The sequence below is a fragment of the Thunnus maccoyii genome, chromosome 1, assembly GCF_910596095.1.
Source record: "Thunnus maccoyii chromosome 1, fThuMac1.1, whole genome shotgun sequence".
NCBI lineage: Eukaryota > Metazoa > Chordata > Actinopteri > Scombriformes > Scombridae > Thunnus > Thunnus maccoyii.
In genome coordinates this window covers 20,840,763-20,852,901 of record NC_056533.1, presented here as the reverse complement: position 1 = coordinate 20,852,901, position 12,139 = coordinate 20,840,763, and the positions used below count along the sequence as shown (strand labels likewise).

The 12,139-nt window shown below is 41.7% G+C and overlaps 1 protein-coding gene across 1 annotated transcript; it reads right to left on the bottom strand.

The window, feature by feature from the left end:
- Positions 1-1,531: 1,531 nt before the first annotated feature.
- atxn1l (ataxin 1-like) lies at positions 1,532-12,139 on the bottom strand. Its single transcript, XM_042417920.1, has 4 exons — positions 11,956-12,139; positions 9,632-9,898; positions 8,664-9,574; positions 1,532-7,238 (listed from the first exon to the last, which is right to left on the bottom strand). Exons 2-4 carry the CDS (start codon positions 9,774-9,776, stop codon positions 5,763-5,765), a joined length of 2,532 nt encoding a protein of 843 aa, XP_042273854.1. The 5' UTR covers positions 9,777-9,898; positions 11,956-12,139; the 3' UTR covers positions 1,532-5,762.

Genomic DNA, 12,139 nt, shown 5'->3' with positions numbered 1-12,139 from the left:
CTCACTTAAGTTAAAATACATTTTTAAATAATGTCCTTTTTACTCCACTACATTTGATAGCTATAGTTGGTTACTTTGAAAATGAAGCTTTGACTACATGACACATATAGTTGGCTTATAGAATATGATAGTTACAGGTTAAACTACCCAACAGTCTTTAAATAATGCTGCTTACAGAGTAATGCATCAATAATAATATGATCCACACAGGCACCTAGAGGCACCAACTCACAATTTTCTGTTCAATTCCAGCTGTGGACTTTTTGTTGCAAGTCTTGCTCTTGCCACACATTTCCTACATATATATATATATATATATAACTCATAATATATACAAGTAATTTTGGTTTTGACATGTAAGTATATTGTGACAATACTTTTTAACTTCTAAAGTAAATTTATTAATGCTGGACTATCACTACCAATAGTGTTTTACACTGACTGTATTGCCATTTGTACATATGTAAAATATCTATATATATTACTTCCACCAATCCAAGTGGAAACAGTAGTACAAGTACTACAGTACAATTTTGAGGTACTTTATATTTCTATTCAACTACATTTCAAATAGAAATATTGCCGTTTTTACTCCACTACATTTATTTGACAGCTAAAGTTACTTTTTCAGATTTTTAGGATAAGTTTATAACACAATGTGCTGTTATGTTAAACCAGCTGTCCCAAACCTCTTTGGTTTGTTACTCTTGATACTTCAAGAACATTTTGCTGATGATATATCTGTACTTTGTATGTAGGACATTTACTTGTATTGGGGGTATTTTTACATTGTGGTATTAGAACTTTTACTTCAGGATCTGAACATTTTTCCCACTACTGCTTTTACGTAACTTCATAACTTTCTCTAAACACCGCTTAAGACAAAAAACAAACAAAAAAAAACTAAAATACAAAAGTAAATGCAACTTAAGAAACACAGCACACAAGTTGGATAATAGTTTATATTTATATTTGTATATATATATTATATTGTGTTTACTTAACAAACATGATAAATGCAATGTCTCCAAGTTAGCTGTAACAATAAAAATACAATATCTTTGTGTCCTTAAAGTACATAGAATTAAAACAGCAAAACAAAAAAACAAAAACCGCCCTAAGTAGTTCACAGAGTGGTACAAATATACAGTACAAATCTATTTTATTCAAAAAGGGTACAAATGAAAATGCAACAAAATAGAAATATTAATGCTTTGTTAAATTCAGGTAGGTGTAGGGTATTCTAAGGGAGCACTTTGGGTCGACAACTCTAAGGCTTCTGATAAAGATCAATACATATTGGTACGGCCATACGATATTAAAACTCACTATACAAAGTTCATACAACCTGGATTATACTTGAGGATTGAATGTTACATTTACATCATTGCATATATTTTGCAGATTTAGGCATTTAAAAAAAAAGATACTGTTTTTTGTTTTGTTTTTAAGATAGTTACACGTCACATAAAAAGCAGTGTCACCTTGTGCCAAAAAAGTACAATGTCAAATCTGAAAATACACAGACTTCTTTAAAACTTTAAACCGTTCTGTATTTCTCCTGATTTAATTCGACATCAGCAATACCAAAAACAGTCTTAAATTCACCTTTGCAGTTCAATACTGGATCAAACAATAGGAAGTAGATCACACAGGGAGAAAAAAAAAAAAAATCTGCACTGCCAACGTCACAAAACAAATAAACCGTCACATTACCACCAATGGAAAGCTATCAGATTTACGCAGCCTGTCTGTCTCCATACACTCAAACCCACCTTCTGTTGGCCAGAGACTGTGGGTACAAAGCACAATACACCAAACACAATCCATTTATTCTATGGATGAAAAAAAAAGTATGCATCCTGTGCAACAACAATAAAAATAACAACAGATGCGTGTGTCTGTCTGCGTGTGTGTGTGTGTGTGTAAGAGTTGATGGATTGCCTTCTGTTGCTGATGCTCTTGGCATTGTCTTGTAAGAAGTGCTTCCATTTACTTCACGTCCACACATGGGAAAAAACAGGAATTAAATGTTAAGTAAAGAGTGCATTGAGAACTGTAACGGAATAGATTGTGAGAAAAACAAAAACTAAACACACACACACACACAATTAAAGTTGCACATTTCATGGTTGAACCGTTTGGGGCCAAAAGGGAATTCATTGTCACCCTTTGGGACATCTAAATATTCATTTCAGCTTGTAAGCATGACAAGAGTGTCAAGGCTGGACATTTGTGATTTGCTCTTGCACAGCCTGAAAAGGGAACACCAAGTCTACCAGAAGCATTATTCCATTATGTCAACACACATTGTACAAAGCAGAATTTAAGGCATTATCGACAAGCATTATCAAAGCTATCTGTACAAAAAAACCCAAAAACATCTATCTACAGAAACACACAACTTGTGATTTCTCCATGATTTTGTGTGCTTTACATTTTTGAAACTCTTCAGTTTACCAACAGTTTTAAACACTGTAAAGAAGGGCATTTAGTGCAATTACAGCAACAGACTATCAAGTGATGTGAGTAAAATCCGTCGGACATCTTGGTACGAGTGGAGCTCTCCTGCTTGAAGGCTCGTGGTAGCACAGGATGGCCTTTGTTGCGAGAATTAACTGGAGGTAAAGTCACAGGTGGCACTGCCTGCACTGTTCAAAACCCGCCAAATGCATGTTGACCTAAAACACAGCGTTTGAGTGGCAATTGTGCCAAAAACAATGCTGGATTAACACACGGAAAGTGAGCGACACTCATTTTGAGTGGTACGGCTCCAGCTGTGTGGCATCGTAAGAAGACAATAAGAGTTTACTGTGACTTACGGGTGGGAAGATGGGAACCACTGAGCAAAAAAAAAAAAAAAAAAGTAGCAAAGCAAAATACTGGTTTGTATCACTAGAAGAATAAAGCATAAATCCAATAACCAGACATCAGCGTAAAAAGACTGCATCAGCCAACCTGCCCTGCTGCTTCAGACAGGTGTACTTAAGACAATGACATTTACAATACTGAGTTTACTGCATAGAAAACGCCAAGACTATGTGAAATGTTTTCAGGTATTATGTATATTGCTTACAGCATGAAAAAAACACAACGTGGTGAGTGTGTGATGTGTGTTCTGAAATGGTAGTAAAACTATTTTCTGAATGGCAATCTCATAATGACAGTACCAGTGGATGAGTCTACTAGGCCCTGTTCAGTCCTCGGGTCAATCCTGTGGGATATTTCTCTCATGCCCCTCAACCTGAGGACAGAGCATAAGGTTATGTACTCGAAGGACCACAAGGAGGCAGGGGCTTTACTCGAGGGTGGGGGGCAGGGAAGCGGGTGTGTATGAAATAAATCTAATACCTTTGCTTCTGTGTAGCACTGGAAGTGGGACCCTTGCTGGTCAGAAGACATCATTTCTAACAGTGTCTGGGGGGCTAATAGACAAGCTAGCTCAAAAGTCTACAAGTACTGACACCGGCACATTAGTCGGACACAAAACTGACAACAATGTAACTAACAAATCCTTAGATTTGTGCCTGAGCACGTACATGAAAGGAGATATGAAAAAAAAAAGTATGAACTATTCTAAAGGTGATCAAATGTTTTGTCAGAGGTGAGGAAACACAAACTGGTACTGTGTGAGTCACGCTTTTCAATGGGAATGTCTGTGCGTGGTATGCAGTCTGATTAGAAACCTCTGAATGATTTCATGTGTGATCTAATTGCACTTATTTTCAATTTCACCCTTTTGAAAAATTTTTTTTTTTTCAGTGACGAGGATAAAAAAAAATTCTGTCACCACGAGGAAACTGCAGCATTCATCTTGGCTAATTTGTAAACAGAGTTAAAAATGCAAGTCAGTTTTTTTTTCGATCTCACCACAAAACACCAACAACAACACTTTAAACATATTCCCTTCATAAAAAAAAACAAAAAAAAAAAACATCTACTGTACTGTGATTCCTATTACAAGGTCAGTGTGAAATCAATGAGTGACATTTGTGCAACACAAGACAATCATAAGATGCGTTGGATAAAGTATGTCCTAGCACGACAGCGAAGGACCGTACTGTACTGGAATACGTCAAAACAAAAAGACAATACAGAAGATAATGTTCACAACTATGTTCACAACTTAATTAGAGTCAAGCCTCTCTTAAAGATGCACTTGAGTAAATCCATACAAGATAAAATATCATCAGTGAGATGGAGAATCAAACAAGAGAAGCTGTTTAATCTACAATGGTTTTTGAGAAATTTATCAAAAGGCGTGCTTTGCTTGTGTAGAACTACTGAAGAATCGATGAAAATGAACACCAAAATAGTGCATCACCTTTAAAAGTCGGGGTTAAAAGAGATCTCACACCTCAAATGTAGAGATTAAAAGAGAGATTCCTTATGGAGAGCAGTACAGCCGCGAGCTGTGAAAACAACTATTGCTTTAATTTGGTAACTGAGCAAACAGTAACTCAAGTTGCGGACAGAAAGAACACCTAGTGGATGACTCACTCGCACACAGGCTTTCTTTCAAACAAGAAGGCCCTTCCACCCCGCTGTCCAGGGTTTACGCTAAAGTGTCCTGCAGTCAGTGATGTGACAGGATGTTCATTCCCACAGGTAGCTTTGGTGATGACCAGCCAGTGCCTCCTCCTTTAATTACACCATTTCAAAATTGCATTAAAAGTCACCGGTCTGGTCTGGAAAGCTTTGAGGTATAGTGAGGAGGAGGAGGGAGGGTGTCGCTCAGGATGGGAAATGATTCTCTAAATGAAGTTTGAATGAAGTTCAACACTAACTGATGGATATTCTCACTGATGATACTGGAATGCAAGATATCTCTAACATTCATAGAGAACAAAGCGTGATTCCAATTTGTGGCGTTTATGCAAAGACACACACGTGTTAGTTACGTCGGCCCAAACCGGAGGGCGTGATGGTGTGTAATGATGAATTCAAACTATTTTTGGAGTGAAAGTCGATTGCTGAATAGAGAGACTGATTGATTTATCACTATTTTCGATTGTAAGACAAGTGGGACATGCCACGCTTGGCCTGAGAGAGGATCCAACTCTTTGCAGACCGGCCTCCTGAAAAGCAAGGAAGGGAGAGAATATCTCTGCTGACAGCAGAGGTTTTAGACTCCTGCCGTAGAGGCATAATGTAACATACACTGACAGTTAGCGTCAACGCTGCCAACATCACCGCAGGAGCCACTGGTGTCAGCAAACTCACTCTTTTTTGGGTAAATGCTTTAGAAGGAAACAGGATCTTAGGAATGGAGGAGATAAAAGATCATTGGCTGTAATCTTTTCAATACTCAAACCCTGCAGAGTTGGTAGCTTCACCGCGCTACAAACACATTCTTTCGTAGTCCGTGTTGGTCAAAAAGGAAGCAAGAGTATTCTAAATGAGATGGTGACCTCCAAGCGTGGGTATGAGGAAGTGGTGACAAAGGAGGGAGGGAGGAAGAGAAATGCAGTGTGTAAGGACTAGGGTAGGCATTTCATCAGCTACATACTTTCTACTCAGCTTCTCGTGTCCCTGTCAGACCTCTGCTGGCTGGGATACCACAGGCTCTTATCCTTTGGCTGAGTGAAACGGAACCAGAACTTCTCACCAGATACGACAAAGATCTTGTATTTTTTTTGTTAGGTGTGCAAAATCTCAAACATTCTGAGGCTACATTCACACTCTTTTTTTCCTCTTTCTCTCCTTGTCAGACTCATTTTTACTCGTGGCAGTCTCTTCTGTAGTTGCTACCAAATGTGATGCTACTTCCCTGCATTAGAGCGCCCCTCAATGGACAGTTTGACCTCCTGGGGAATGAATGAGGGCCTTGTGTGGCCGGAGGTGCTTATCTGAGGGCGTTGCCCTTCGTCTCCCTTCATACTGTATCTTTGGAGGCCAGGTGAGGACCAACGCCTCTGAGAAGCACCTAGTGCAGCCTGCATTGCTCCCATCCCTGCTCCTGTAAAAGCAGAGCCCTCTGTGTGCAAGTGATAACTGCTCTGACTCCTGGGATGCTCTGCTGAGGTCCTACTTGGCCTGATGAGCGGCTCAGTGTGCCCAACAACCCCCAAGTGTGTGGCTTCCTCCTTATCGACCATATCTTTATCCCCCTCCCTCTGTCTTTCTCTGTGAATGCGGTCTATCCTGAAATGAGACTGTGGCCGTGACTGCTGAGGGGCAGGTGGCCCCATGAGCTGGTGACCAGGTCCTGATGTAGCGTTGGTTTTGCTCAAAGTCCTGGACAGGTTCTGCTGTTGCTGCTGTGAATGATGGTGCTGCGGTTGTTTCTGCTGCTGTGGCTGAAGCTGCTGCTGCAGGGTGATGGATACACACACGTCTCCTACTTGCAGATGATGGCAGGCCAAGCCGTACAGCTGGGCTGTGCGCTCCGGGCTGCAGGATGACCAGCCCTGGCCGAACACAAAAAAGGGGTGCTCCGGGGGCACATCGATGGTCACTTTGCTCTGCTGCTCCCCAACAGTAAAGTGAAGTGACACAAGACCTGGTCTCTGCTGGCTGGCACGGATGTCCACCACCATGCTGGAGTCAATTTTGAGCCCCCCACTCACCTCAGCGCTCCGCACAAAGTCCTGAGTCTGCAGGTCCTCCACACGCTTCAGTTCCCCAGTAGCCAACTGAATAATGGCGCCCTTCATGAAGTGCGACGGGTTGCAGGGAGCCGAGGCAGGAATGAGGCTTGAAGCTAAGGCCTGAGTCACATCTGCTGTAGGCTGAACAGGCGGCTGCTGGGGGAGCTGCTGCTGCTGCTGCTGCTGCTGCTGTTGAGCTGTGGCCGGCTCGCCCACAGCCCGTTCAGAGAGGCACACTCTGGCTGAAGGATCAGAGGCTTTAAAGCTGGGGTTAGGGGAGGCCATGGTGGTAGAGGCATGGCTGGCTGAGGCATCATTAGCCTGTCCTGGGTAGTGTTGCTGTGGTGGTTGAGGCTGATGCTGTGGATGATACTCCAGGGGAATAAGGACTGGTTGCCCATTAGCTAGCATGACAGCATGGCCTGGCTGCCCTGTTTGCTGCTGGAGACCCGTCACTCTGGGGTCACTGTAACTCACAGGTTGGGCTGCGTACGCAGTGCGGCCAGAAATTACTCCTGTGCTCTCTCCATGGACATCTCTGGCTCTCTGAGCACCCTGAGAGAGGTTCAAGGGAGCAAAGGAGACCTCCTTCCTCCCTCCACTGCTGCCTTGGCCAGGGAAGGCCAAACGACCAACCACCTGCTGCACCTGCAAGTTGATTAAACAAATAAACTGTTAGTCAGACCTTGTTTAATATTGCTGAAACACCCAATTCAAAATTGGGTTGCAACACGCTTTCCAACAAGACATTCAAATGTACTCCCACAGGAGCCTGAGTCACAGTATGCAAGTATGTAATATCTGCAGGGCTCAGTAAATAAATACATTTTAATCATATCACCACTCAAGCTCACTCCAACACACAATTTCTAAAGATACTCTACATGCCTTACAATTTAATATAAGCATTTCATATGTTTATATAATCATTTTATATGAATATTTATACAATTTTGGAAAGGGGGTAAACTTTTAGAGCCTTGCCTGATTTAAATTTTTTTTTTTAAAAATCACAACATCCAAAATCAAATCAAGCAGCAGCCATTATTAAACATTATTGCCACCATTGCTCTGCCTTTTTTGTAGGTGTAAAAATACCAGTTATTCCTATTTTCCTTATTTTAAAACATTTTCCTAAGCTAACGATGTAGTGTGCAGCTTTTTGCCACATTTCCTTACTTTATAACGTCCTTACTGTGAAAACTAAATTGAAATTCAAATGGCACTAATTACTTTGAGTGATTAGTGGTCAGTGATGCCAGCCAACCAACAGTGCCTGAACTAATCTAATTTTTAAGGAATCGTCTACTTCTTTCCCTGAACAGCAGCACAAATTAAGCAAACTGTGGGCTTCACTGGGCACCACAAATCTCCATGAAACCACAGCTTTGGTACAAAGTGGCAATTGTGAAGCTGTGAGTGATTGCCCAATTAACACAGCACACAATAAAGGAAGGAAGTAGAGTCTAAATTAAAACACGCATTGTCTTAGAGATACCGCTATGAGAAGGTGTACAATTAAGACAGACATACTGATGATATAAAATAAATATCTAGGCTATATAAATTTCTATAAATTTGACTGAATATAAAAATACCACAGTAAAATCAGGATCAGTACTGTACATTTGCATGCAGTAATAATGTAAAGCCAGGAACTCTGATTACACCTTTCACATCCTGAAAAAAATTATGTGAGAAGTATATTTTCTGTTATTAAGTTGCAGTGTTTCTGTCTCTTGGAATATTTTATTCCTTCAACAACATGAGCCTGTTTCCAGAAATGTTGCTTTCAGTTCATTCTGTTGCGTGCCATACTGAATGATCTATCAGAGGTCTTTTCATGCACATATGTACAATTTTAGAAACCTGATCACTGATCACTTCTGACCAAGTGATCAAGTTTCTTCATCTTAAATCAAGGTGTGATAACCAGGTTATTCCTAATCCCTTCACATGAAAATGGTCTTGTATTTACATGAACATTTCTATTACCAGTTTCAGATAAAAGCTGGGAAACTCAGATTAACAGGAAAACATTAGTCACATGAGGAGGCCAACAATGTGTCTTACTTCCAGGTCGCTGTCTGGAGTGCTGCGTTGGCCAGGTGAGCTCCTCTCTTCCAACCTGCGGCTCTGCAGGCTTCTGTCCTGGTTGTGCTCCTGTGCTGCAGAGCTGGGTGCTACCTGCTGTAGCCGTGCGTTTCTGGAAGTGTAGGCCGATTCTGGCACAACCTCCCTGGACCCCTGCTCTTTATCCCCTCCATTCATCTCTGGTTCATTCTCCTGCTGGGCACTATGTGGGTCTCTGGTGGCAGTGGCAGCCCTGGCGCCCTGAGGATGGTAGAAGACTGGCATCCCTCGAGAGCTGAGCTCTGTTGCAGGTAGAACTCCTACAGTACCAAGGTGCTGCTGGGCAGCTTGCTCTGAAGGCAACATCAGCGGGACACCGCTAGATGCTGCAACTTTGGCAAAGGTATGAGCAGCTACCTGGGCCGGGGGAGGTGGGGAAACAACACCTTCCTGTATGACAGATGGATAGGGAACGAGGTGGGACACAGCATGGGGCTGCGGGATTGTGCCTGAGGGAGAGATTAATGAGCCCGGGACAAACCCTGGGGGCAGAGCGTAGGGTACTGCTGCATAAGGGGAGCTAACAAACTGGAGAGAGGAATGAGGGATCTGGGCATAACCAAGAGGAGGGTAAGGGAGACCCGGATGCTGCAAGAGAGGAGAGTGTACAGTGTAGGCTGGAGAGATGTGGCTTAACACTGGGTGAAGACTGGTAGGTGAGTAGGTAACAGATGGAAGAGCTACTTTATAAAGCATACTGTACTGGTCAACTGGCACTGCTGGTATGCCATCAGAACTATCCACTCCATAATGAAGCCCTGGCTGAGCTCGCAGCCACTCTCCAGATCCAGGGGTCCCTCCCTGAGAGTCACTGTTAGCCACAGAGTTCTGGATGGAAACCACTTCATCTTCTCCAATACCACTACCAGCACCACTGCCACCTCCACTGCCGCCACCACCACCACCACCACCTCCTCCTCCTCCTACTCCTGCTCCTGCTCCTCCTGAAGCCCCACCTCCCCCTGTCCCTCCAGTTCCACTACTGTTACTAACTGGGAGATCCCTCTTCTTAGGAGGTAGGCACTCCTGGTTGCGCTCCTGAGCTGGTTTCATTGCGATCCTCTGACCAAGTGAGTAGCTTTACTGCACTGCACAGGAACTGAAACTTGCAAGCCAGTCCGCCCGCACAGGAAACAGTTCTGAAATCACCTGGCTGACTTCATCTGCCAATTCACCTGAAAACAGAAAGGATTCTTAAGTACAACTCAAATCTTTTTCAGGGTTACATACAGCTGCATCACATAAGGGCTAAACTGATGAAAGAATGTCTAACAGAGTAAAAACGACAAAATAATCAAATCTTCATTTTCAGGCTTGTTAGAAAATTATTTATGGTCCTTGACAGATTGTGTAAGTCTATGCTGAACCACAGATGGAAAGCTGCTGCCACACTGATCTGTCACTGTACAGACAGAAATGGGCAGAGAATGCTGTTGCCGGTCAGCCAATAAACTTTGCAGGTAAGGCTGTAGCACTGCTGCTACCTAAAGACTGGCCAAACACCAACTTCATCTTCAATCGGAGTTATCAGATGGGTGATTTTCTCGTTCTCTTCAATAACTGAACCTGTTTGAACTTTGAACGGTTGTACTTTCTGTCACTTCAGCTTTTTGCTAGTTTATGGCCGTTTGTCTTTTGAATGATGGCCCATATGGTCATGTTGAGTGTCTTAAAAATTCATTATCTCAGCTGTCTATAAAAACTGTGAAATAGAAAGCACTTCATATAGTAGTACATATTTATTTACAATATTGACTTACTGTATTGAATATGTGATTTATTTAGCCATTTTGGATTTTTGTTGTTCTCTTGTTATACAGAGTAGTAAATGTATAACAAAAAGTTATGCACCACACCAAATACTACAGAATCGCTTGTACAGTGATACCATTGTAATCAAGGGAGACATTTTGTTTAATAGTTATCAAATGAGTCACCCATCACACCTCCCCGACACACCTCAACTGCTAAACATCCCAGTTTTATGTCCCCTTAAGTGGCCTTAAAGTTGTAAAAATGATCTTATTCCACACTGTCCGACATTATAACATATATTCAAAAATCAGCTGGTTCCAACTCTTCATTGAAGCTATTTGATGTTTATGCTGAGTGAAACATTAAAACCAAAGATTAGATTTTTTTTATGGTGATACCATCTCATCAGATAGAAGTATTCTACATAACTTTATCATTTTACACGCATTTCCCCAAAACTTAGCCCTGCATATCTTTGGCATCTCATCTAGAATTTAAAATAATGCTCGAGTTTGAACAAAGTTTTGCTGCATAGAATCTCATTAGTTTAAATGGCCTAGAAACAGGTCAGTGGGGTCAAAGAAGTTACAACAGCAGGCACTTCTCCAACACTGTCCATAAACCCACAATGTTTAACTAATCAAAATTCACAATCACACCAATTGCATACATCCTTTTTCACATGCATTCACAACATTTTACACATAACAAATACATAACATGACTAAATGGCCCCTTTTTAAAGTGAAGAACCCACATACATCCACAAATAGAGCACCTTATAATGAGCAGGCAAAATATTTTTTAGCACATCTTCACTATTACTTTTTGGTTTTATACATCAACTTTATTCTAATATAAATCAGAGATAACACTCTACAATCCAGCTATCACTTCACATCTAAAAGACAGAAAGTTGAGATTGTGGTGTATAAGCCCAGCTAGATCACCATAGTGAATCGTGAGCTGTTTTAAGAAGCAGGTTAACTCATTTATCCTGGATTCAATCTCAAAGATCTCCTTTTTTATTTATACACCAGACCCTGGTCCAAACTCGAGAGGCTTCCTGGTTTCTCTCAGCGCTGTTATCCGTACACTCAAAAAGCCTGCTTCTCCTAACAAACGCCTCCTCTACACTAACAAAGCAACTCCTGTCTTATAATATAGTTACAACCGAGAAATCTCCGCCAGCCAACGTTACTCTTCACTTCAGTTACTGTTTACCGTTAGCTAGTGGGTGACTTGGCTAAAGTTAGCTACTTAGAATCACTATTTTCCCGCAAAACATAAATAAATGACAGCATGACACTTCGTATACTAATAATAAATGTAGATGACAGGTTAAAATGGTAGGTAATGCTATGTAAGGCCCGTTAGTTGTATATATTTGTAGCTATAACGTATCACTGGACATCTCCCAAAGCTTCAGACTAGTTAGCTACTTTGCTAACGCTGCTAGCTGGATGGACTCACTCACATCTACCATGGCAACGCGTGAAATGTCTGCAACGGATGCCTCTGCGGTGTCTCGATCTGTAGACGTACCTCCAAATGTCATCGCGAAGAGGCTTTGCTTTATAAAAATAAATAAAAAGTTGATATGCTGGGGGACAAGTGGAGAAATCAAGGCTCAGGAGTCGAGCCCATTCCGAAGGCCAGCA

Coding starts and splice junctions, on each gene's coding strand:
- atxn1l (XM_042417920.1), bottom strand. CDS start 9,776: ATGAAACCAGCTCAGGAGCGCAACCAGGAGTGCCTACCTCCTAAGAAG. Junction 9,575..9,631: donor AGTAGGAGGAGGAGGAGGTG/GTGGTGGTGGTG, acceptor GTGGTATTGGAG/AAGATGAAGTGGTTTCCATC. Junction 7,239..8,663: donor CTCCAGACAGCGACCTGGAA/GTAAGACACATT, acceptor ATCAACTTGCAG/GTGCAGCAGGTGGTTGGTCG.